This window comes from Nicotiana sylvestris, chromosome 1 (assembly GCF_000393655.2).
Source record: "Nicotiana sylvestris chromosome 1, ASM39365v2, whole genome shotgun sequence".
Classification (NCBI taxonomy): domain Eukaryota; kingdom Viridiplantae; phylum Streptophyta; class Magnoliopsida; order Solanales; family Solanaceae; genus Nicotiana; species Nicotiana sylvestris.
In genome coordinates, this window is record NC_091057.1 from 169,605,989 (window position 1) to 169,633,592 (window position 27,604).

Sequence of the window (27,604 nt, forward strand, 5' to 3'; positions counted from 1 at the left end):
TTCTTGATAATGGATAGACGCCTAACACCTTGATTAATTATTATCTAATTTATGAATTGTGAGGTTCAGTTATATCCAGCAATGGTCATTGTACTGCTTTTATAATAGCCACATGTACAAAATGAATCCAAACCTTCATGTTTTTCCTTTTTAGTATATTCGTGGTTTTGCAATTTGTGCTACAAGTATCGTATTGAACATTATTACTAAAAATGAAATAATATTTGAACAAAAGAGCAATTCTAATTGTTGTTTGCATATTGGAAAGCTGTGTTTTGTTTAATGAAAAACAAAAATACAGCCGACGACTATATTCAAAAAGCAATTAAAACAAGTACTACAAATTCTTTCTCAAAACAAAAAAAATAAACAACTCGCTCAAGGCTAACTCACACTTCAGTTTCCATTTATGCAGGACAGACACGTGTCAGTCACAACGAATATCTTGACGAGCAGGTGAAGAACCTCGAAAGCAGAAGATTCAAAACCCACCTGAAATCATCGGCCACACACTTGCAGTTTGAAGTTGGAGAAATTGGAAAAAAAATGGAGAGAGATGGTGAAGGAACAGTGAGCTCACCGACGCAGAGGGTTAGCGACGGTCGTTCAATTTCACCTACTAGAGTCCGACCCGGACCAGACCCATTCCTAGTGACTTGTAGATTATTCAGCTTTGTTACTGCGTTAGCCGCTATTCTCTGCATTGCTGTTAATGTTTACTCTGCCGTAAGATCATTTAAGAATGGCTATGACGTAAGCCCTCCTCCCATGTATTTGTGCTAATCTATCTGTGTATTGTGTGAATATTTATGTAAATGCGATAATTTTGGAAAATGCACTAGGTATTTGATGGAATTTTCCGCTGTTATGCGGTGGTGATTGCGATTATTGTGGTTGTTGCTGAGACCGAGTGGGGATTTTTCATCAAGTTCTGGAAGGTTTGTGTGATGTCTTACTTTTTCTTATGATTTTTGCTGACATTATGACCAATTAAACATATGTTTGCGTATCGGACATTGTAAATTCGAACTGTTCCAACTTCAGTGCCGCTATTAGTATGTGTTTGCATTTGTTCATGTTTATTCACAAAATCAAAGCTGTAATGATTCAAGAAATGATCCTACATGCTGCAGGAAGCTGTAATTATGTTGCAAAGCAGCTTTGCTAAAATCAATTGTTGCATTTCTAATAATACAGACAACTGAGTGACCAAAAGAGTTATGACATAATTGTGAAAATAAATCATCAAAAAGTAATAGTAGGGAGCCACCCAACCATGAGGATGGCACATGCTATAAGCAATGGTACCACTGCATAGGAAAAGAGAAAAAGGAAAAAGAAAAACTTATACAATGAACATAAGTACTTTCAGTTTGCTCTCTTTCTCCAAAGGTTGAGAGAAATCTGCTAACTATGTTCTATTGTTAGGACTATTTTGTAAGTAATCAGAAAGATTAACTTTTTCCGGATTAAGTTTTTCTTGATTTGATCTTGAACTGGTCATAAGCATCATCCTATTTTCCATAATCTAATTCTCGTTCGACTCGTAGTTATACAGAGGCCCAGTTTCCCATCCTGACACATAGTTAGCCCATTGGTAAACTGCAAACATAAGATTATAAGACTATCTCTTCCTTGCCGCATCATTGAGCTTCCTTTCTGGAAATTAAATTTGGGACTAGGAATACGAATCTGTTTCGCTTGATTCAACCTAACCATGAAGTCAAATGATCAAGAGGACAATATGAGATCTCAAAGATTACATTGATAGTATGACCTGTAATTATAACAAGAATAGATTGATAATCCTTTCTTGGGGTAAGTTGAGTTTATGATTTGACTGGGATTTATTAAGCAAGAATGTCAGTTGGAGACTTGTAGTTTATCTAGCACAAGAAAGGATAGCTAAGAATTGTAAACCCCACACATTGTTTAGAGATTGGGAAGTTTAAAGATGAATGCACTTTGGCCTTTTGGGCTGTATAATGTTGGAAATCCAATCCTGTTGTTTATTTAGATAGATATATGAACAGTATTAATATTTAGGAGAAACATGGCATGAAAATAAGCAGTACTAGGATGTACTAACCATGACCAAAATATCCTTGGTTGACCAGCAATTAGCAGTTACTTTAGATGCAATTGTTTGTCTTGCTGTAGCAAAAGAGATGTTCCTTCCCCCCTTTCAATTTCTGTCCTTTTAATGCTCAAAGTCATTCTTTGCCTTATTCCATCACAATTAAGCATTCAGTCACTTGTATTATGGCATCTTTATAGTCTTACATTAAATTTAATAAACCAGATATCACTTGATTATTTTAACGAACTTGGAAAGGTTCCATATATTCTTAGGTGCAAAATTCTAATAATTATATGGTTTCTTTTTTGATGAAATAAATTGTTGTATTAAAAGGCATCAAGAAGATGCAAGAGTACAAGGAGCTATTTTCAAGAAGCAGATATATAAAAGTAACAAAAGTGAGTTGCTAGCCCCTATACAATGTCTCAATCTAGGACAAGAGAGCTAATAAACTCCAAAAAGTGTTCAGTACTAACTACTGGGGACAACTTTGTCCAGCTAAAAAGATTGGTTAAGCATTTGGCTTTAAGAGAGTGGTTTGGAGTTGAGATGCCATCAAAACATCTTTTGTTTATCTCATTCCATAGACACCAAAAAATAATTGCAGGGATCATAATCCATATCTTTTTGACAGACTTATCAACTTGCCCCAGACTCCAACTCAAGTACGCGTCTCTCAAATTCTGTGGCATGACCCAATTTAACCCAAAAATACAATAGAACATGCTCCATTTGTCAATGGCTACTGGCCAGTGCAGGAAGAGGTGACTGATAGATTCCTGGCTCCTCCTGCATAGATAACATCTATGTGGTGCTCCATTATATGCTTTCTATGTGGTATGCAGTGACATTCTTATTTTATTGAACAGACAGTGACTTTGTTATTATAATATGCTTTCTAGTTGCTTGCACATTTTGACCCAATACCTTTCACAATAAATAAGAGCACAGATAGTACTGATATGAACTTTCAATGACCTTGTGTAGGTGTTGGAGTTTTCAGCTGGAAGGGGCATGCTACAGATCTTGTAAGTAAGACTTTAGGCCTGCTGAAATTGTTGAAATCAGGCTTAACAGAATAGTTGTTTTTTGGGGCGGATCTCACATTCTCCTCTTTCTGGGTTTGTTCTAGTGTTGCAGTGATGACCAGAGCTTACCCTGAAGATTATGGGCATAGGAATGATCTCATTCTTGTCCGGAACATAGCTAGCTACTTGCTTCTTACCTGTGGTGCCATTTACATTATATCAGTAAGTTCACAAAACCATCAGGCTGCTACATGGCAATGACTTGTCTGCTAGGGTCCATACTGCTGTAGCTTGTAGTTGATAATTGATATGACACAATACCTCAAGGGTATGATGCCCAGCCTTGCTTCTTTGATTCCCACTCACCTCCCATAGAGGCGGATAAATGTCAATATCATTAGGAGATTGTCTTTAGCTTCGGACAGGAGAATTCCTTTCAAGAATGCAAGCAGTGAGCACCTGTTAGGCTATCAGAAGCTATGCTAACTAATATTCATCTAGTGGTCTTAAGCATCATTTATTTGCATGTCCAAGTAAATCTTAAGTGTGTTTACTTTGCCTCCATGACATATATTGTGCTGTTAAAGATTACAGCCTGTTGTTTGAGCATCTTCATTCTGTAGCATTGATTTTAACTTCAATTATATCATATCTAAGCATGTTCTGGCTGCATACCTGCTATTAGAGTCCATCTCGTTGAGTCCTTTTGGGGTAGCATATTATCCATTAGACTTTTACTTATGTTTTTTCTCGACTTATGTTACTTCTAGGGAATATTGTGCTTTGGCTTTATCAAACGTGCTCGCCAGGCGAAAGAAATCTCCAGGGAGCAAGCCATTAAGGATCTGCAGGTAATCCATGAAGTCATGTATTTAACCCTCTTGTCAGTTTGGAAGCGTACCTTGAGCCGAACACCAGAGTGAGAGTCAGATATCTGATCCTTCTCCAGGCCTGGCATGGGTCTTGCTCTCTAAATTTGTTCTTATTTTCGTCTTCTCTGGTTCTCTGTTTTTTTGCTGCTATCACTCGTCTTAATTTTCTCCAAAGAGTCTAAATCCGACCTTCCAAAATATTCAGCCCTTAAAACCCTAGGATCACTCACTCTGCATCACCTACTTTAGTTAAAACAAATTAGTAATGCAGATTCTAGTACAACATAACAGTTATCATTTAGAAACAATATTAATAGAGAAAAGATAGGGAGAGAGCCAGATTAGTCATGAACCTTGTTGTTGTAACCATGTATAGATTAAGCTTACAACTGGATGAAAGTGGATTTGGTTCAGCGATTTTCTGTAGTAAAAGAAAAATGGTATATACTTGCAGCCAGCCAATTTTTCAAACATTGCCTACTGTGTGATATCACTAGAGCAAGTAGTAACTATAATGTTTCTTGACCAGAGGCGGAGCCAGGTTTTGAAGTTTATGTGTTCTGAACTTGCCACCGAATCATAACTCATCTTAGTTACTGGTTCACAATTACATATTAATGCATATTTAATGGATTTCCTATACAAATACAGGATCTAAGCAAAAGCTAATTTGTTTGTCCGAACCTATACCTAGTACTCTAGCTCCTCCCTTGCTTGATCCATTCCTATTACCCTAGCGGTGACATTGGCCCAATTGTTTATTTCCTTTTCGCCATTGTAGACATCGAAATTTTAAAGGATCAAGACAAATTCTAAATTCAAGATACTATAAGACTCTTGATATCTTAGGAGTCTATCAGGGTTTTTTGGAGGTTACTCTACCCTAAACCCTAACACACACCTATATAAAAGGATACATATTCCCTTGAAGAGGCGTCTAAAAAAAATCTCATAAATCTCGAGATATTCACAAATGGATCAAGGCATAAAATAATGTCGTGATCAATAGATGTTCTTCTTGATAATCAAGTACTTCAAGAAGAATATTCATACATTGATCGACTTTCATGGAAATTAAATAATCCAGAGAGGTCCGTATCATCCTATATTCGAGAATATGCTGATCCAGCCCTCGAAGCACAGAGAACAATTCGGAGGAAGAATCAAGGAAACAAACAAAATTGTAACCGCATCATTTTATCAATAAAATTATGTTTCTTCATACTTATATTGTGGTTGCAATTTATTTTTGTATCACATATAATTTGTTACAAACAACCATTCCTGAAATCATATTAATAATCGCAATCCCCAGGATTTGGAGCGTCAAAGAGAAGAGCTTGAAGCATTGTTGATACAAGAGAGGGCTTGATAACATGGAGCTGAGGTTATGGCAACAACAAACCCAACATTCGAAGTTGAGGAGAAAACTTGGAAAGTAAAGCTCAAATCAAGAAATTTTATGTTGTGTGTGTTTTACATGCTATGTTACCCAATTTGAGATTGAAATTTTCACTGATCTATGTATTGCAGATCTGTACAGTTATATAGACCACTTTCCTCATGGCAATTATTGTTATAGGTTAGATGGTTGTCTATCCCTTGTTAGTTTTAGAATTTAGACAGTTAAATCTAAGAAGCAGCGCCTGCCCATATTGTTTTAGTGTTAGAGCAGGACAATATATTCAACTAATTATTCAGTGTTATAAATATATTATATTATGGATGTTCATTTAGTAATCCGTTGTAAATAAGCTTCCTGAAGAAGCTTATCCATATGGGACTCCACCGTAAATATGTTTATCTATTTAAGTACTCTATTGGAAATAAGCTTCCTGAAGAAGCTTATCACTTCGATACCCGGTTATGGATAAACATTACCCCCGGTAGAAGATTATCCATACCGGGTATAATAAGCTTATCCTTTCAGTACCCAGTTATGGATAAACATTACTCCCGGTAGAAGATTATCCATATCGGGAATAATAAGCTTATCCTTTCAGTACCCAGTTATGGATAAATATTCTCCCCGGTAGAAGATTATCCATACCGGATATAATAAGCTTATCCTTTCAGTACCCAGTTATGGATAAACATTACCTCGGGTAGAAGATTATCTATACCGGATATAATAAGCTTATCCTTTCAATACTCCGTTATGGATAAACATTGCTCTCAGTAGACGATTATCCATATCTGGTATAGTAGCAGCTTACACAGCAACTTCCTTTCTTCTATAAATAGAAGAGATTTCAGTTCATTATGTACATCAGTTTGAATTCGAATAATATATCAGTTTCTCTCTATACTTGTCTTTACTTTATAGTCTTTATTTTATAACACGTTATCAGCACGAGACTCTGCCATCTCGAGCAAATATTTTGAAAGTATCTGAGGTAAGAACTTTCTTTTCCTAAATAATGTCAAATCTTTCTAAACTTGAATTTGTAGCCCTGGATATATCGGGCAAAAGCTACATGTCTTGGGTGCTTGATGCTGAAATTCATCTTGATGCGATGGGTCTGGCAGACACCATCAAAGACAAAAATCAGGCATCAAACCAAGACCGTGCCAAAGCAATGATATTCCTACGCCATCACCTTGATGAGGGCCTGAAAATGGAATATCTTACTGTTAAAGATCCAGTCATACTGTGGAATAATTTGAAAGATAGATATGACCACCTGAAGATGGTCGTTCTTCCACAGGCACGATATGATTGGACTCATCTAAGGCTACAAGATTTTAAATCTATCAGTGAGTATAATTCTGCTATGTTCAGAATTATTTCCCAATTGAAGTTATGTGGTGATAATATTACTGATCATGATATGTTGGAGAAAACTTTCACCACTTTTCATGCCTCGAATATGCTCCTGCAGCAGCAATATCGAGAGATGGGATTTAAAAAGTATTCTGAACTTATCTCACATCTTCTTATAGCAGAGCAACATAATGGGCTATTAATGAAAAATCATGAAAGCCGACCTATTGGTTCTTGTCCATTCCCTGAAGTGAATGAGACGAACTTCCACCAGGCTAAACGTGGAAAAGGTCGTGGCCCCAGTCGTGGTCATGGTCGTGGTCGAGAAAGAAACTCTAATTATGGTAATAATAATGCACCAAAGAACACTCCTCACCACCAGCAGTGGAAAAGGAAGGAACAAAAGCATGAAGCGGTGCAAGCACCAAATGCAGAAAATGCATGCTATAGATGTGGAGAAAAAGGGCACTGGTCACGTACCTGTCGTACGCCAAAGCACCTGGTTGAGCTTTATCAAGCCTCCCTAAAGAAGACAGAGAAAAATGTTGAAGCAAATTTTATTTCTAAAGATAATTTAGACTTCATGCATTTGGATGTAACTGATTACCTTCCACTCCCAGAAGGAGAAACAAGTCATGTAATCGGTGGTGAATCTGTAGAAATGTAAATATTTTAATTTTTGTTATTTGTAATAGATAGTATGGTTATGTAATTGTTGTACATAAAGAAAAATTATGATTTGATAATGATGTTTACTATAATATATCTTGTTTATGTCATTTTGAAGAATATGGATAACATTATTAGATCAACTTAAACTCTAGCAGAGTTTGCAAGAAATATACAACCACAAGAAGTGGTTATATTTCATATATCTCATTGTAATTATATTTTGTTAACTACCAGAAGTGGTATATGCCTATGATCACCAGAAGTGATAATTTAGGCTTTCTATGGTTACAATTGAAGATAAGCTACATAAATATTCTCTATATTAAATGCACGCCTCGATTTGCTCCTGAAGTAGTAAATATTTTAAAAGAAGTTGAGGCATCACAATTTGATGTGATTAATGCGCATTCAGATAATTATGTTCGATTTCCTGAAGGATGAGAACTTTTGATAATATTAATCCATTCCCTGAAGTGAATGTGACAATACTAATAAGTCGGGTAAATATGAACGCGCTCTTGATGTGAATACATTACAATTCACCTCCAGAAGAGTTAATATAATTGAGAGAATATATACTCAATATTTCGTATTTTAAATTTGCTCCTGAAGAAGTAACACAATTGAAATTGCCTCCTGAAGTGGAAAAATATTATGAAGAGGAGTTTTCGTGTGCTTAAACAATTGTTTTACATTGTTTATTTGATTGTGATTTTCTCTCATGACACCAGCAGTGTCTGAGCAATATTTGATAGTACAAAATGTATCAACAACTCCTGAAGAGCTAAATGTTTGCCTAAAGAATACATGACACCAGTAGTGCCAGATAAATATTAGATTGTGGATAATAAATGAAGGCTCTCGAAGAGCTTATATACAAATATGTCATTCATATTATATGATTATGGTCAAAACATATGTTGTAGTAAACCTGAAGTTTACTAATACAAATGGCTATCATATTGAGACTACAAATGATTGGAAGATTGATAATCTTCATGTTTCCACAATCATAGGGGGTAAAATAATATGTATGTGAGAAGTTACCTGCCTTATTCTTTAATTTGTACTATATCATGTATCACAGTAAACCAGAAGTTTACTAAAGCAAAAGTTTATGCCATAGTAAACCAGAAGTTTACTAAGAGATAACACATGACATGATAAACTTGAAGTTTTCATTTGCCATTTTTAAATGAGCTATTTGAGAATTCAGATAAGCATATACTAAAGAACTAGAAGATTCTTCAGGAATTCTCATGTGTTGCTTGTTCTCATAATGAATTGATTATACCAGCTAAAGTTGGGACTAAGACCCCTGATTCTGAAATATATAAAAGGTGAATATGGGCCCGTTCACCTATCATGTGAACCACTTATAGGTGCATATATGAGATGGTTACATGTGTAATTATTGTCAACCTGCAGTTTGGCATTTGGAATTGCTTTTCTCGATTAAGAGCATAATTTTCAGATTATGAAATCAAGACAGTTCATCTTGATAATGCTGGTTTATATCCAAGCTGGTTTAGCATTGAATACCTCCTATTAATGGCTAAACCATTGCTTATGAGAACAAAGCTTCATGTGTTGGTCTAAGATTTTCTAAATTGCATATAGCAGCACTTGTATGCATCAGATCAACAATATATGATAAGTCCTCCCTTCACAATTGGTTTAGGATCAGAAACCAAATATTTTTACTATCTTTTGTTGCGTGGTATATGATTAATTTCTCTACCATAATACACAAAGATATATTTCCCAAAGATGATTGGGGATATATGTTAGTTTTTCTAACATTTTGGGGATGGAATAAACAGTTGAAAAGTATGCTATATGAATCGAATTATCATGATCCTCACTTAGAAGATAATTCAAGTCGAATGCCAGAAGCATTTGCTGATCCAAAATTAAATATCATATTTCAACTGCAAATGCTCCTATTAAAATTAAAGTCCCTGAAGGATAAAATTTACTGTACGCATGAAGCGTGGTAGAACAATCAGTTCCAAAGGTAACAATCCTTGAAAAATAGTAGGAGCTAATGATCAAAATGCTCATAATGAGGAGGAAATAAGCTCTAGAAGAGCCCACGACATAACATTTCATGAAACTCCCGAAAAAATTCAGGTACCTGAAAATAAAGAAAGTGATGAGATCTCCACAAGTTATGTCGCTTCGGAACTGACACAAAATGATCGTCAACGATATATTTAATACAATATAGTGCACAATATTGTAAAAGATTGTGAGGATCGGACTAGCAGTCCAAACATTTGAAGATGTCATACCATTTAGATACAAGTCTTAACCTATATGACTTATTTGGCTAAATCTATATGAAGATCCTTGAAGGATTGAAAATGCCCGAAGCATATAATTCAAAGTCTTGAGAAATGTACTCGATCAAATTATAAAGATCTTTGTACGGTTTAAAGCAATCTGTGCGCGTGTGGTATAATCGCCTCAGTAAATATTTGCTGAAAGAAAGTTACATAAATTATGTTATTTGTCCATGTATTTTTATAAAGAAAATGTCATCAAAATTTGTTACACTTGCTGTTTATGTTGGTGACATAAATCTTATTGGAACTCCGGAAGAGCTCCAAGAGGGTCTTAAAAATACTTTTACATGGACAAAGTGTACCCATTAAGTACACCAATGAATATTCAATCACTTGAAGTGAATAAGGATCCGTTCCAACCTCTAGAAGAGGATGAGGAGCTCCTTGGTCCTGAAATACTCTATCTCGGTGTAGATGGTGCACTTATTTATCTTGCTAATGCTAACAAAAGTGGTGCAGATCGTATTGGTAATGCAGATGCAGGTTATTTATCCGATACCCATAAAGCTCGATTTCAAACCGGCAAGCAGGGAGTGCATATGATTGAGATCAGTGATTCATTCGAGAAACATGTGGGTTGGAATGTGATAAAAGACCCACAATATTATACGGAGACAATGTTTCATGCATAGCACTATTAAAGGGAGGATTTATAAAAGGAGATAGAACGAAGAACATTTCACCAGAATTATTCTACATACATGATCTTCAGGAAAATTGTGACATTGATGTGCATCAAATTAGTTCAAGTGACAATCCAACAGATTGTCTTTACCAACATCAATTTTTGAGAATATGGTATACAAGATTGGAATGCGGAGACTCAAATATTTGAAATAAGGTTTTCTTCAGGGGGAGTAAAATGCGCGTTGTACTCTTTTTCCCTTACTAAGGTTTTTCCCACAGGGTTTTCCTTATAAGGTTTTTAATGAGGCAGCCAGCAATGCGTACTACTAAATATGTGTACTATTTTTCCTTCACTAGGATTTTTTTTCCACGTGGTTTTTCCTAGTAAGGTTTTAATGAGGCACATTATCTTTTAATGAACATCCAAGGGGGAGTGTTATAAATATATTATATTATGGATGTTCATTTAGTACTCCGTTGTAAATAAGCTTCCTGAAGAAGCTTATCCATATGGGACTCCACCGTAAATATGTTTATCTATTTAAGTACTCTATTGGAAATAAGCTTCCTGAAGAAGCTTATCACTTCGATACCCGGTTATGGATAAACATTACCCCCGGTAGAAGATTATCCATACCGGGTATAATAAGCTTATCCTTTCAGTACCCAGTTATGGATAAACATTACTCCCAGTAGAAGATTATCCATACCAGGTATAATAAGCTTATCCTTTCAGTACCCAGTTATGGATAAATATTTTCCCCGGTAGAAGATTATCCATACCGGGTATAATAAGCTTACCCTTTCAGTACCCAGTGATGGATAAACATTACCCCCGGTAGAAGATTATCCATACCGGGTATAATAAGTTTATCCTTTCAATACTCTGTTATGGATAAACATTGCTCTCAGTAGACGATTATCCATATCTGGTATAGTAGCAGCTTACACAACAGCTTCCTTTCTTCTATAAATAGAAGAGATTTCAGTTCATTATGTACATCAGTTTGAATTCGAATAATATATCAGTTTCTCTCTATACTTGTCTTTACTTTATAGTCTTTATTTTATAACATTCAGTAGCCTTTACAAGATTGTTTTTTAATGGTGTTTGACTCGCTAGCTGAATTTCTATTTTCCACTCAGCTGTTTACTTTAGGAGTCGGACGATTACATGTGTTTTGTAGTTTTTTTATTTTTAAATATTTTTTACTTCAAAACTTGTGTTTTATATATTTTAAGTTTTATTCAAAGAATTATGAAATCCATGATCAAATGAACATATGCCAGAGTCTCGTACTGTTCCGCCAGTTAGATTCCTTTTTTCTTTTCTCAGAATAAAAGTAGATTCGTAAAGTATTAATACTTGGTTATCATATGTAAGAAACTTATCTCACTGTCACTCGCATTTATTCCGTTAACTAGGATAATATATTTTAAATCAACTTCTTTGAGTCTTTGACCTTTTTTATCCATGTTGTTTCACCTGAACTTTTATTACATCCTTATAATATCCCACTTAACTGAAAATATCCCTTAAGTTTTTCGAACTTAACCGAGAACATCCTTCCGTTAACTTTTCCATCACTTTCTAACGGAGCTTTCTTTTTCTCATGTGCATTGCTTCTTCTTCATTTTTTTATTTTCGATAATTTCCAGCAAGCTCTTCAAAAAATAGAAACAATTGACTAATTAGTCGTCCGACCTTCTCCAAAAATTTCTCTTTCTTTTTGTGTTCAAAACCTCACATATTCAACTCATATCACTAGATTCCTCATATGCAAGGCCAACCCATGTTAGAGAGAGAAAGTTTTTTTTTTTTTTTTCCTTTTTTGAGAGGACGGGAAGGGGAGGGGGGATCACAGGGAGTGAATGAAGGAGAACAACAAGAACCGGCAGGAAAGATGAGATTTGATCTCTAGTTTCAATAATCAAGTTAATATCTTTTCTGTTGTTTTATTAATGGTTTAGTTTCTTCAATAAAAGTATAAATCTCTTAGCGGAGTAAATTAGTTTCGGGTAACTGTAGAATGTAAAGCATTTCACGAACCACTAATTTGGCAATTCAAAATAAGAGTTGTTCTACGGTGGAAAGCATGTAGAAAGTGATGGAAAAGATAACAGAAGGTTGTTCTCGGTTGATGTTTTCAGTTAAGTGGGATATTATAAGAATATAGTAAAAGGTGAGGTGAAACAACAAGGATGAAAAAATCAAAAAATCCAACTTCTTTCTCCACCAGTACGATTAGCCCGAGCTAACCCGAGCCCAATTGCATAATTAAGGCGGTAAAATTTTACAACCTCATTTTCATTGTCATAAAAGTATAATTAAAACTTTCTTTTGAACTTTCAAAAATATTGTTAAGTAGCTTGTTTGCAACTCTCACATGTTTATTCCTCCTAAATTTTCCAAAACCACAATACGTTTCAACTATAGGTTTTCAAAAGTAATGCAGAAGTAGTCTATAACCAAGAATCTCAAATAAGTGTAGAAACCTTGATGAAATTTATGAAGAATATGTAAGATGTTAACCCTCAGGGGTTGGCCTGGTGGCAATTGACTTGAGCCTTGGGGTTTGCTCCCTTTCAAGGTCTCAAGTTCGAAACCCACTGGGTGCAAACAATTTCTGAGGCCATCGGACTGGGTAAAACCTGAATTAACCGTGGTGCACTTGCGGGAAACTCCTTGCCGAGGGCCTGTGCACCCCCGGGAATAGTCGGGGCTCGAAGAGACTCGGACACCCGGTGCAAATCAAAAAAAAAGAATATGTAAGATGTTGTAACTGTTGGGTACCATGTGAATGGATGCAAATATTTGATTAAGCTTCAGCTAAGATCCAGAAGTGTAAGTTTTGTGTGACATGCACACAAGAGCCATTGACTTAAAAAATAAATTAAAGTTCAAAAAGTTGGTAGTATATACAGTTCTAGGGGGTTACATATGTATTTGGCTTTCTTTGAATTTGTACAAATCACTTCACTTTTTTCAATCTAAATCTTAAGAGTCCAAACTAAATATCAAGTCAACAATTATGCATGTTGACATCCAATTTTGTCCCTCTATTCTTCCAATTAATTTTCTTAAGCTTTTAAGTTAATAATTTAAATACCTTATTTTTGTTACTACTACTATTATTAGTATTTATATTAATATTAATTTAGTATTAGCATTAGTGTTAATATCATTACTGTGACTACCACCAACAATTTTATTTTTATTAGTATTATTATTATTTTATCATTATCAATTCTACTATTATTATTACAATTACCATTACAATTATTAAATTTAAATCACTATTACAATTATTCTTATCGTTATTACTATTAGTATTACAATTTATACTATTGCAATTGCTACTATTGGTATTCTTATTATTATTTACTTAATATTATTATTAGTATTACTATTATTATTATTATTATTATTATTATTTACTTAATATTGTATAATACACTGGAAAGAGTTAATTAAATTAAATATAGAAGCCCAAAGACACAACTAAAAGAAGAAGAAAGGGCTATTGCATTTCGGAGGATTTGTAGTCGTACATTATTTTTATGCCACCTTTTAACCTATACCATGTTTTTAAAAACTATTGATTTTCTAACCAACTAACAAAAAATCCGTAATAATATGACAATTATACCCCTTCCAAAACATATAAGAGTCTGTCTCTCCTCCGTATTCCCAGATTCAAATTCCAGATCTCCTCCGTATCTCCTCCATCAGTCGGTCTCTCCTGAGAACGCGTCTCGCATTCAAATTCAAATACATTGTAAGTATTCAAATTCATCTCCAGAATTCAAAATAGTTTTTGAATTATATGTTTTCTGATTGATTGATTGAAGTTGTTTGACAAACTTCACTGATATGCTGAATTTGCAATTCTAAATCTATTTGACGATGAATTTTAACATTCTAAGCTGAAGTTATTTAGTTAACGAGCTGGCAAATAACACAACGAAGAAGAAATTATATTAAATTTTATATGATTGTTTTGTTGCTGAAGTTTTTTTGTCAATAATTAAAAGCTGAAGTTTTCCTCGTACACTGGGTAAAAAACCATAAAACATAAGTTAAAATTTCATATTGCACCAAAAAAACTTCGGCCTAGGTGCTGAATTTTTTTAGTTATTACTTAAAAAATTAAGCAGGAGGGCTGAAGTTTTCCTCCTACACTGGCTAAATTAAAAAATCATATTGCACCAAAAAAACTTCGGCCTAGGTGCTGAAGTTTTTTAGTTATTACTTAAAAACTTAAGCAGGAGGGCTGAAGTTTTCCTCCTACACTGGCTAAATTTAAAAATCATATTGCACCAAAAAAACTTCGGCCTAGGTGCTGAAGTTTTTTAGTTATTACTTAAAAACTTAAGCAGGAGGGCTGAAGTTTTCCTCCTACACTGGCCAAATTAAAAAATCATATTGCACCAAAAAAACTTCGGCCTAGGTGCTGAAGTTTTTTAGTTATTACTTAAAAACTTAAGCAGGAGGGCTAAAGTTTTCCTCATATATTGGCTAAATTAAAAAACCATATTGCACCAAAAAAACTTCGGCCTAGGTGCTGAAGTTTTTTCCCCTGCATTGATGAATCACCATCATAAAAAATCTTCAGCTAATATGCTGAAGTTATTAAGCTTATCTCTAAAAACTTTAGCACTTATAAGTCAAAGTTTCTTTGCAGGATTCATTAATTATGTCATACATCTTTTTCCAAAAAAAAACTTCAGCAGAAGATGCCTAAGTGATTTAGTTTATTTGTAAAAACTTCAGCACAAACAACCTAAAAAATTCTTCTGTTCACTTTCCTAATACTTGCCACTAAACATGAATCTGCAGGATGAGTTCGATTTGCATTGTTATAACTTTCAATGGGAGTTGGAATCCTGATTTCAAATACTTGGATCATGATACAAAACTTGTTCTACTTAATAAGGACATATCATTCAATACTTTCCTTAATAAAATTAGTGAAGTTGCAAATATTGATTCAACCAGATATGCATTAAAAGTATGGTTTGATATCAAACTAAATACAAGCAAAGGAATGCTTGTAACTTCAGATGAAGAACTCAATACGTGTATACATTTTCTTACAACTGATTCAGCCTACAAGAATTGTCATTTCGTCATCGAAAAAATACAACCTTCAGAATCAGCAGCATTCAACCAATCTCTTGCATATGCGATAGATTCAGAACTTTTTGCTGACTATCAACATGAAGTATGAGTGCCAATAATGGAAGTAGACAATGGGCAACAACCTTCTAACATTACAGCTGCTTCAGAATACATAGTGCTGCAACAATTACCCCCTCCTCCAATAAATTCATACCAGTTTGTCGATGACCAAGAAGAAGAAGGACAACTAATAATGCAAATTGACAACCAACACACAATCCAACAAAGCTTTGTTTCACCTTCTGCAATGATAAACAACAGTGAAGATGAAGTAAACATGTAGCTTATACCGATAACATCACATAGAATTGAAGAAATTGCTGAAAGTTCTTGTGCTTCTCAGAAATCAAGAAAAAGAGTGAGGAGAAAGGTGAAAGAATCTCACCATGTAAAATACTTAGGCACGATGCGTTGCCTGAGGAAGTAAGAGTTGGATCAATCTTTGAGAACAAACAAAACATGACTAAATTTTTTCGCAGCTTGGAGATAAATCAAAAAGTTGAATTCACTGTTGTTAGATCATGTTCCAAGAGATACGAGTTGAAATGCATCGTGGACAAATGTGGTTGGAATGTACGTGCTACCAGAATAAAAAATTCCACATTATTCAGGGTGAAAAAATATCATAGCATCCATGAATGCTCGGTTGATGCAAGAAAATCAGATCACAAGCATGCTACATCAAATTTTATAAGTGAACAAATTATAGAACATGTTCGAGACAAAAAGATAGAGGTTACACCAGCCTTTGTAGAAAATGAAATGAAAAAGAAATTTGGAATTGACATTGGTTATCACAAGGCATGGCGTGCTATTCAAAAAGTTGTTGCTTGCATAAGGGGAACACTTGAAGAGAACTACCAGATTCTTTCTTCATACCTACACATGATGGTGGCCAAAAACCCAGGAACATACACACGCATAAAAAGAGATGCACAGAATAGGTAAGCAAAATAATACTAACCATCAGCCTGAAGTTTCAAATGTTACTATTTGAAAAACTTCACACCTTATGATTTGTTTTTTTGTGTTTCAATGTACAAATTTACTTACTTGTTCTTCACTCCTGCGATATCAGTAGCTAGTTGGTCCTACTGTAGACCCCTTATTGCAATAGATGCAACGTTTTTGAAGTCAAAATATCATGGTGTTCTATTTGTTGCTATATCAAAGAATGCAAACAATAAAATCTTTCCTCTATGTTTTGGTGTAGCAGATTCAGAAAACAATGAGGCATACATTTGGTTCTTCGGAGAAATGAGAAAAGCTATTCAAGTCCGTCGTAAACTGGTTTTCTTGTCAGATAGAAACCAATCGATCGCAAAATGGTATTAGAAAAGTTTTTTCTGAAGTTCACCATGGTATCTGCCTCTATCACTTTGAGAAAAATTTAAAGCAAAGACATGCAAAGGCCACGGTAATAAATCTTTTTCAAAATGCTGCAAGGTCAGTTAATGTCCCAACTCAAAAGTATTGACAAGAAAATATACAATTACATAGTGGAAGAGCCTCCCGAGAGATGGGCTCGATCGTGGTTCCCACGGCGACGTTATGATATGCTAACAACAAATATGGTAGAATCAATGAATTCCGTTTTACTAAAAGGGAGAGAAATGCCTATTTTAAGAATGTTAGATTCCATCCAAGAAAAGCTAGGAGAGTAGTTTTATGAACGGAGAAAAAAGGCAAATGAAACTTTTCACAGAGTATCAATATGGGCAGAAGAAAAGATGACTAAGAAGATGGACTTGGCTTGCAAAATGTTTGTGAGTATATTTATTAACTTCAACTTTTGAACTTGGGAGCCCGCCCAGATAACAGAGGCATACATTTCAAGTCTTTAATTTTCAAGTATTAAAATTGGGAGCCCGCCCAGATAACAGAGGCATACATTTCAAAATCAAGTCAGAGGACAATAAAACAGAGGGTTACAATAGGAATCCCCAGCAGGAAACAATAAAATTCCCCGGCACCGGGAAACAGAAGGTTGCAACAAGAGGTCACAGTACAAACTCAAGTACATGTGTCAAAAGAAGTAAAGCACCGAAAGAAATGCAAGCAGACAAGGAAGCAAGGCAACAAAAACAAATTGTACTCTAGCCTAGCTTCTTGTTTTTTTTAAGCACGGTGTAACAAGGAGATCGGTAAGCAGTAGTAATAACATGCAACAACAGTAACATTGCAGTCCAACGGTAGTCCCAGCTACCAAAATTTCTCGAACTACATTGACCTGATTCCTGTTTAGCCCAGGATATGTAGGAAACCTTTGAAGCAAAGGTTCGGTCAAATCTTTTTCAAAAAATGCTTCAACGGAGTACTCGGATGGGCAAAAATCGCTCGCTTTATCTTTGCACGAAAACCCTTCGTGTCTCCGGGCAAAGAGGGGCAGCTGTAAGCACGTGATTTTTGCCCTATATGAGAATTACTCCCAAAAAATTCAAAAATAAAATGATTTTTCTTTGGTGTGCAATTTTGTGATATTTTGTGATATTTTGAATAATTATTTGTATTTGTCTGTGCGTGTTTATTTGCTAAATTAATAAAAAATACAAAAATATGTCGCATTTTGCATGTAGGATTTAATTCTACAATTGTTAGTAATTAAATTTGTTTTACAAAAATTAAAAATTACAAAAATAGGCATCGTTTGCATTTTTAGCATTTAATGTCCAAATATACAATTTTATGCTTAATTATTACTTAATTGTGCGTTAATTGTTATTGGGAGTTAATTTGCGCTTTTATAACTTAATTTAGTTCTTAATAATAATTTAAGTACTTTTATAATTTAGTTTTAGAAAATAAAAGAAGAAAAAATAACAAAAATACAAAGAAAAATCGGATTGGGTCACTTCTTCAAATTTCAACCTCAGGCCCAAATAATTGCCCAATCTTCTCCATGACCCAGTCCACTACAGACTGGGTCGACCCGGTACGCCCCATTAACCCATTAACTCAACACCCCTTCTTCATTTTTTGTCCAACACAAAACAAAACACAAACCAAAAAACCCTAAAAAACCTAAAAAACTACCCGCCCCCCTCCATCTTCTTCCTCTCCAAAACCTTCAACCCGAGCTAACCATGGCTGCCTCCCATGGCTTCTTCTGCGTCCACCACCCATCACCTTCCCACCGCGAAACCACCAGTCCGGACTCCCTCACGTCCAAACACCACCACCCAAACACCTGTCCGACTCCCTCACGGCCACTCCCTCCATGGCTAACCCCTTCACCTCCATAACCAGTCCGTCGTTGCTACTCCATTCCAGCTGCTCCTGTGTCCTCGCTCCAGTTGCGTCGTCCATGAAGCTAGTTCCTGCTTCTGCTTGCAACGTCCATGGCTGCTCGAGTCGGAGCTCGATGAACAGCTGCCTCTGTCATCGATGAGTTGCTGCCTCACTTCGTCTTCTTCAAAGCTCGAGCATCGCCATGGCCAAGCCGTCTCCGAGCTGCTGCCTCACCTTCATCTTGTTCGCCACAACCAAACGCAGCTGCTTCTGTTTCGCGGCACGCTGCTACCGTCCAGCTCCTTCGTCGTCACTGTAGCAGTTGCTACGTCCAACGCCTTCTTCATCTTCTTCTCGTCGCCAGTCCCAAAACAAGATTCAACCATTTTGTTTGGTCGAGTTTTAGTCGAGGTCGTCGAGCGTAGTTTTGAGTTCGTCGTTGAGTTTGTCGTTGAGTCCAGACAGATTTATTCCCATTCGAGGTTTGTCGAAACAGTCCATACAATCGAATTCGTCGTTATTCATCTCCGGTTAGTAGTTTTTGAGTTTTATTTTGTCTGTATTTTGTTTGGATATTTTTCGAATCTAAAATCGGCGAATGTTTGTTTTGTTCATGTCTATGGTTAGATATTTGATTTTTGTTTTGTTCATGTTCATGTGTTTTTGTTGAATTAATTTGCAGATCTCAAATGGAAGTTAATTAGTTGTTTTTCATGTTTACTTCATGTTTGTATTGTTGTTTAAGTGAATATTTGTTAGTTTAATGTTTGTTAGATTCAAATTGAAATTTAATTAATTATTTCTTCAATTTGTTTCATGTTGTTATGTATTTTCCAGAAATTATTAATGTTGTTTGAATCATTTAATCCGTCATGTTTGTTGTTTAAAAATAGATTTAGTTCATGTTCATCTTTGTTTGAAGTTCATGTTTAATCCAGTGATTTAATGTGAGTTTATGTTTGTGTTGATTTGTTGATTTAATTTGAATCATGCATATTGTTATATCCTTGCTCATACATTCATGGTCTAAATTAACCAGGATTGGTTCCCGATATGGTTAATTCATTCTGTTAATTTTGAGTTGTGTTGTTCATCGTATTCATGTGAGTTGTTGTTGAAGATTGTTGAGAAATTGGTCATCTTGACTATATTTTGGTTAAGTTATGATTAATTAATTGTTTAGAGCTGAGGGGGTAGTTTGGTAAATTGCAGTACATTCGGGGGTAAAATGGTAATTGCAATAAGTTCAGAGGGGTAGTTTGGTAATTGAATATTATTTTGATTCTTTATGTTAAGCATGTGGGACAAAATATAATGAGGTGAGATTTTTGATGTACTTGTTTAATATAATGGGGGACAAGACAAAACATAATGGGAAGGAATATTGTACTTATTTAATGTAAGCATGAGGGACAAATTGTAATGGGTTGTGTTGGATGTATTTATTTAATGTAGGCATGGGGGACAAAGTTTAAAATAAAGAAAACATTTAATAGTGGGGACAAAGCATGCCATTGGGGGAATAATTTGGGGTTGGAAATTGAAGACTTGTCTTGCTATATATATAGGGTCATTTGACACATTTTAGGGAAGATTTTGGAGAGAGAGTTTTTAGACGTGAACATTAAGAGGGAAGGAGACCCGATTTGAACATTAAAAGAAAACAGATTTTTACACTTGAGAGCGGACAGACTTGAAACATTTTGAGAGTAAAAGAGAAATGCAATTTGAACTTTCACTCGAATAATCCTCCCCGGCCTCAAAATTCATGTGGAATTTGGAAGGGGCCGCATTTGCAAAAAATAACCGTTCGGTTGTATTTGTCAGACGGAGAAAGGAAGCCGACCATTTGTTTTTGGAGTTGTAAATCTTTTAATTAGAATATGTGGGTTGTTTGATTTTCAAGTTTGTAATTCATCTTCAAACCTTTGAAACCCAGTTTGTTTTAATATGAAAATTGAAAAAAATATCTATTATTGTTTATCGTTTATTGGTCCGAACTACGCAAGGTCTGATTCATGCGGGGTCATGATACGTAGGCAATCTCCATAAGATTCGACCGCCATTAATAAAGAAAGAAAAAAAAATAAAAAAAATACAGGGTTTCCCAAAGTACTTTAAAAGGACAAATGAGCAAGCCGGGATGACGCATGTTGTCTGAAGTAAAGCATGTTAGAAACGGTTAACTGCCTAGGAGCATTCCATCCTCAATGTGTTGTTATCAAATCTGTTAAGCTCTAACGCTAACAAAGTTTGTTGTTGTCTATACCAGACAGTTAGTTGTTAAAGAATTCTGGCAACACACCCTTACCAAACCAGATCCAAAGGACCGGTAACAACGAGCATGACTACCTCAGAGAATAGTACCGAGGGAGAAAGGCCGATGAGCCAGTTGTTAAAAGAAGCGATGGAAAAGATTGAAAGGATGGGACTAGAGATGAATGCAATGCAGCTAGCTCTAGCCAAAGCACAAAAGAGCCCTGAGCCATTGGGGCACATGCCGGAATACCCTCACTCTGGCCCCTCAACTAGCCTCCCGAATCACTGTTATCTTCAGGAGAGAAGCCCCCATGATTCCCAAGCTACACCGCCCCATCAACCTCTCCCAATACCAAATGTTCCCACTTTTATGGGACCCACATCAGCCACCCTGCAAAGATCAAACAGCGAGCCATTGCTTCAGGCTCACGATACGCAATACTATCCCCCTGAGCCCACATTCCATGCACCAGAACCCCATACTTACAATCCACACTTGGAGGTCCCGGCGGAGATTGAAAAGCCGGCTAAGAGCCCAGAGCAGGATGAAGTGATGCGGAAATTTAAAAGCCTGGAGCAGTCCTTCAGGAACATACACGGGTTAGGCAACCAGGTCAGCGTGGCCTATAAGGATCTATGCCCTTTCCCTAACATCCAATTACCAGCAAGGTTCAAGATGCCCAAGTTCGATTTGTACGAAGGGCATGACGATCCTATGGCACATCTACGGGGCTTTTGTAGTAAGATGAGAGGAGCAGGTGGAAAAGATGAGCTGCTGATAGCTTATTTCGGTCAGAGTTTGAGCGGATCTGCACTGGAGTGGTATACAAGGTAGGATCCCAGCAGGTGGTACACCTGGGACGATCTAGCACAAGCATTTGCGGGTCACTTCCAGTACAACCTTGAGATTGTCCCGGACCGTCTCACACTGTTAAAACTTGAGAAAAAGCCTGGAGAGAGCTTCAGAGAATTCGGATTCCGCTGAAGGGAGCAAGCAGCAAGAGTCGATCCACCAATGAGTGAAGGTGAAATGGTGGACTGCTTCTTACAAACCTTGGAGCCAACTTACTTTTGTCATCTGGTGACGACAGTTGGTAAATCTTTCAACGAAGTAGTAAAAATGGGCGGTATGATCGAAGAGGGACTCAGGTCCAACAAAATCCTGAGCTATTCGGCAATTAAAGCAACCACTCAGGCCATCCAGAGCGGTACTGAGGGCGTACTTGGGAAGAAGAAGAAAGAAAATGTCACGACTGTTGAGTCTGCAGCCTGGTTTGGATCTAGAAGCCCGTCACCCTACTGTAGCCAACCGCGACCCTACCACCAAAACTACCCCCGCACTCCATATAGCCCTCCACGACATTATTAACCACTGCCAGATCCCCATTTTTTCGTTCATCATGCACAAACCTATACCCACTCTCCAGCACACGCACAATGGCGTGCGCCGGCTCCCCAAAATACATACCCGCCTCCACCAAACATATATCCACTTCCGAGGGCCTATAGAAACACTCTAGGGTCAGGTTTCCGTGGGAATCAAGCTTTTAAGAATGAGAGGAAGCAAAAATATACTCCGCTGGGAGAATCCTATACTACCCTGTTCCACAAATTGAGACAGTTAGGCCTATTGAATCCTATTGAGCCCAAATTACCAAATCCCCTTCCTGAAAATCTCGACCCTTCAGCAAGTTGTGAATATTGTTCGGGGACTCCCGGACATGATACTGAGAGATGTTGGAAGTTGAAGAATACCGTGCAAGAGCTCATCAACACAAATAGGATCGAGGTTCAGGTTCTAGAGCCGCCAAACATTAATGACGATCCGTGCCGGTGAAAATAGTTCAAAAAAAAAATCGACCAGGACAAGCAGGGGTTCAGTGTATAGATAAAAAGTCGGTCATGGTGATGGGGGAAAGGGTCTAGCAAGGCAGATGTACAATTTGTGGATCTGAAAACAAAAATCAACAATTGGACGGTTACTCCTCTTCCTATTCGAAGGGAGTCTTGGTAGTGGGCTCTGATTTTTCTTTCTTGTTTTGGATTATTGCAGAGTTGTAATCCAGTTTTGTTTTAGTGTGAAACTCTGTTATCCCGTATTTTTATAAAGTGAAAGCTTTTCTCTTCTTATTTTTTGAGTCTATTTTCTTCCTTTTCTCTTTCTAAACAATGCTCTTTATACTGATTCCAATGACATGGCATGCACAACGGATCTTCAACTTAGTCTAAAAATCAATCTGATTCCGAACTGATTGTACAAAAGGTCAATCACGATGACGAATCGGAATACGGTGATAATAAAGCCTTCAAAGAGACAAACAGAGAGTTAATCTAGTTGGAAGAGAAATCCAAGCCCAACTTAAATGATGCATAAGACATCAATTTAGGGGATGCAGACGATATCAGGAAATTTGAAGAGGGACAGCAAGTGCTGAAACGGATCCTCCCACATCAGGCCAAAGCAAAAATGGCAAATTTGTCCCGAATTGGCAGTGGCCATCTATTGTGACCAAGATGTTATCCAGTTGCGCTTTATGTCAGACAGATGTCGAGGGAAGATGCATCGACATGGCTATTAATTGTTGTTTGTTTGTTTATACTTGGCATTCATCGGAGAATGAAATGACGGAGGCAATTTTTTCTTCTATCCAAACATTTTAATCTTTGCTTCCCCTTTTGAGCCTTATTTATTCTTTCATACCCCTCTTTTGGAATCAGTAATGAAAATGAGAAACAAAAAGAGAAGAAAAATATAATGAAAATAAAAACAAAAGAAAGGTCACAAAAAAAAGAAAAAAAAGAAAAAAAAAAAGAAAAAAGGGAGTTGTGAACTACGTTTGACTTGATTCCTCAAAGAAGTATATGTAGGCGCCTCACGGCTCGGTCATAGTGTAACCAAAAAAATAAGAATCCCCAAGCGAGAAACTGAGGCAGAAGTTATGTTTGTAATGTTGGGAAAGAAGTTCGATTCCAAGAGTTGTACCCATCAGAATTATTTTGAACCCTTTTTGATGCCCCCTTTTTCTTTTAGCCATAAACAAAAACCCATGTTGATGTCCAAAAAAGACCTCCCGATCAGAATCCGAAGAATGCCAAGTCAGGTAAATAAAAGCAGAAAAAGTCGGCAACGAATTGATAACCTAAAGAATCCCCAGCAAAGAGTCATATTGGCACCATAAGGCGACGAGAATTGAGAGAAATGAGAGAGTCTCATCAGTGAAAACCCCTCGAAGGGCACTATGAGGCGACAAGGATATAAAGGGGGCTAGCAAGATAAGATTGGCAAAAAAATGATCCGCATCCGGCGAAAGTTAGGCTTCTGCGCATCCCCAGCAAAGTAAGGCCGTCAGAAAAATTGATTGATATAAATAGACTGAGTTGGTTAATCCGGAAATGCATGACATGATCATTGGGATTGATTGTACCATTCAGATAAGTTCTTTTCTTTTTCTTTCCCCAACATTTGTTCAGAAAGACTTTTTCTTTTATCTTTTTAAAGTCATCACTTTTCATTTTTGGGTTTAAAGTGTTTTTCTCCAGTAATTTGTTTTTAGAAGGATTTTGTTTTTCAGAGCTTACTACTAATTGCCAAAATGGTGCGAAGCAAAAGGCGAACAGGACATGCCAAAGATAAGGCAATGAAACGAAAAAGACGTTTGTTGCAAGATCGAATGATGAGTTGGCCTAAATGTCAAGGGGGTGTAATGAAAAAAGGGGTCGAGATGCAAGAGCATCCTTGGCCGATCATCGACCAAATTCCAAAAAGGTCGAACAAGGCGGAGCAAGGAAAGAAGAGGAAAACCACCCCCAGCGGGAATGTGATCACCAGCAGGGACGTGATCCCCAGCAGTAATATCATCCCCAATAAATAGTATCATCCCAGCAAGTTCTGATAGTGTAATGGAACACCGAGCAAAAAAAAAACCAGCAGGAGTGGCACGACCACTCACCATGTTTTTTAAACTAACAAAATATTTCTTTGATTTGAAGCAGGGAAAAGAAATGTTACAGATGACGGAAGGACATGCCATAAAGAAGATCATCAAACCGGGGCAGAAAATTTTCTCATCGCGAAAATTTTCTCAAAGATCAGGTACCCACTTGGGAAAGAGAGGAAGGCAACGCATGTCTGGATATAGTGATATCCCCAGCAATTTTCGGAGGAATGAAACACTAATTTTGAGGAAAGAAGTCTGAAGGGAGACGATTCAAGTAGGAGGAAAAATGACTGAGGAGGCAGGAAAGAATAATGCCAACAGAATGTTATACTTTAAGGAGTGTTGAAGTTGGGAGCCCGCCCATATAATAGAGGAATACATTTCAGTCTTTTCATTTCAAGCGTTAAAGTTAGGAGCCCGCCCATAATAACAGAGGGATACATTCAGTCTTTACTTTCAAGTGTTGAAGTTGGGAGCCCGCCCATAATAACAGAGGAATACATTCAGTCTTTACTTTCAAGTGTTGAAGTTGGGAGCCCGTCCATAATAACAGAGGCATACATTCAATCTTTTCATTTCAAGCGTTGAAGTTGGGAGCCCGCCCATAATAACAGAGGAATACATTCAGTCTTTTCATTTCAAGCGTTGAAGTTGGGAGCCCGCCCATAATAACAGAGGAATACATTCAGTCTTTACTTTCAAGTGTTGAAGTTGGGAGCCCGCCCATAATAACAGAGGCATACATTCAATCTTTTCATTTCAAGCGTTGAAGTTGGGAGCCCGCCCATAATAACAGAGGAATACATTCAGCCTTTTCATTTCAAGTGTTGAAGTTGGGAGCCCGCCCATAATAACAGAGGAATACATTCAGTCTTTACTTTCAAGCGTTGAAGTTGGGAGCCCGCCCATAATAACAGAGGAATACATTCAGTCTTTTCATTTCAAGCGTTGAAGTTGGGAGCCCGCCCATAATAACAGAGGAATACATTCAGTCTCTACTTTCAAGTGTTGAAGTTGGGAGCCCGCCCATAATAACAGAGGAATACATTCAGTCTTTTCATTTCAAGCGTTGAAGTTGGGAGCCCGCCCATAATAACAGAGGAATACATTCAGTCTTTACTTTCAAGCGTTGAAGTTGGGAGCCCGCCCATAATAACAGAGGAATACATTCAGTCTTTTCATTTCAAGCGTTGAAGTTGGGAGCCCGCCCATAATAACAGAGGAATACATTCAGTCTTTTCATTTCAAGCGTTGAAGTTGGAAGCCCGCCCATAATAATAGAGGAATACATTCAGTCTTTACTTTCAAGTGTTGAAGTTGGGAGCCCGCCCATAATAACAGAGGAATACATTCAGTATTTACTTTCAAGTGTTGAAGTTGGGATCCCGCCCATAATAACAGAGGCATACATTCAGTCTTTACATTTCAAGCATTGAAGTTGGGAGCCCGCCCAGATAACAGAGGCATACATTTCAGTCTTTATATTTCAAGTGTTGAAGTTGGGAGCCCGCCCATAGAACAGAGGCATACATTTTCAAGATCAAGTCAGAAGACAATAAAACAGAGGGTTACAACAAGAATCCCCAGCAGGAAACAATAAAATCCCCAGCACCGGGAAACAGAAGGTTGCAACAAGAGGTCCCAACACAAATTCAGGCGCATGAGTCAAAAGGAAGAAAAGACGCGTCTGGAAAGAAGCAGCTGGTGAACATTAAATCATGCCCAGCATAAAAAATCTGATGAAGAAAGTCGTATCCCCAGGGGAACCGCCAAAAGATTAATGAAGAAAGCCATGTCCCCAGCGAACCGAGCAAAATAATGAAAACCGGTATTCAGCAAAACAAAAGGCCAGTGTCATTCCCAAGTCCACGGAAGAAAAGCGCCGGAGGAAATACAAGCCGACGAGAAAGCAAGGCCACAAGAACAAATTTCAGTCTAGCCTAGTTTCTTGTTTTCTTTTAAGCACGGTGTAACAAGGAGATCGGTAAGCAGTGATAACAGCAGGCAACAGCAGTAACATTGCAGTCCCACGGTAGTCCCAGCTACCAAAACTTCCCGAACTACATTAACCTGATTCCCCTTGAGCCAGGGATATGTAGGAAACCTTTGAAGCAAAGGTTCGGTTAAATCTTTTTCAAAAAATGCTTCACACGGAGTACTCGGATGGGCAAAAATCGCTCGCTTTATCTTTGCGCGAAAACCCTTCGTGTCTTCGGGCAAAGAGGGGCAGCTGTAAGCACGTGATTTTTGCCCTATATGAGAAATACTCCCAAAAAATGCAAAATAAAATGATTTTCCTTGGTGTGCAATTTTGAGTATTTTTGTGATATTTTTGGATAATTATTTGTATTTGTCTGTGTTTGCTTATTTGTTAAATTAATAAAAAATACAAAAATATGTCGCATTTTGCATGTAGGATTTAATTCTACAATTGTTAGTAATTAAATTAGTTTTACAAAAATTAAAAATTACAAAAATAGGCATCTTTTGCATTTTTAGCATTTAATGTCCAAATGAATAATTTTATGCTTAATTATTACTTAATTGTGCGTTAATTGTTATTGGGAGTTAATTTGCGCTTTTATAACTTAATTTAGTTCTTAATA

At 36.8% G+C, this 27,604-nt stretch overlaps 1 protein-coding gene across 2 annotated transcripts; it reads left to right on the top strand.

Moving 5' to 3' along the window:
- Positions 1–206: 206 nt before the first annotated feature.
- Positions 207–5,720, top strand: LOC104230236 (uncharacterized). Of its 2 annotated transcripts, none has more exons than XM_009782992.2 (7): positions 207–334; positions 401–753; positions 843–938; positions 3,068–3,108; positions 3,213–3,330; positions 3,879–3,959; positions 5,296–5,720. In XM_009782992.2, exons 1-7 carry the CDS (start codon positions 283–285, stop codon positions 5,350–5,352), a joined length of 798 nt encoding a protein of 265 aa, XP_009781294.1. In that variant the 5' UTR covers positions 207–282; the 3' UTR covers positions 5,353–5,720. The 2 variants fall into 2 exon arrangements, with proteins under 2 accessions (XP_009781294.1, XP_009781295.1); XM_009782993.2 differs by having other exon boundaries at positions 208–334; positions 416–753.
- The last annotated feature ends 21,884 nt before the right edge of the window (positions 5,721–27,604 follow it).

Excerpts from the sequence above, each read along its gene's own strand:
- LOC104230236 (XM_009782992.2), top strand. The coding sequence starts at position 283 with ATGAAAAACAAAAATACAGCCGACGACTATATTCAAAAAGCAATTAAA. Across the intron at positions 3,109-3,212 it reads AGGGGCATGCTACAGATCTT|TGTTGCAGTGATGACCAGAG; the intron begins GTAAGTAAGACT and ends GGTTTGTTCTAG. Across the intron at positions 3,331-3,878 it reads GTGCCATTTACATTATATCA|GGAATATTGTGCTTTGGCTT; the intron begins GTAAGTTCACAA and ends TGTTACTTCTAG.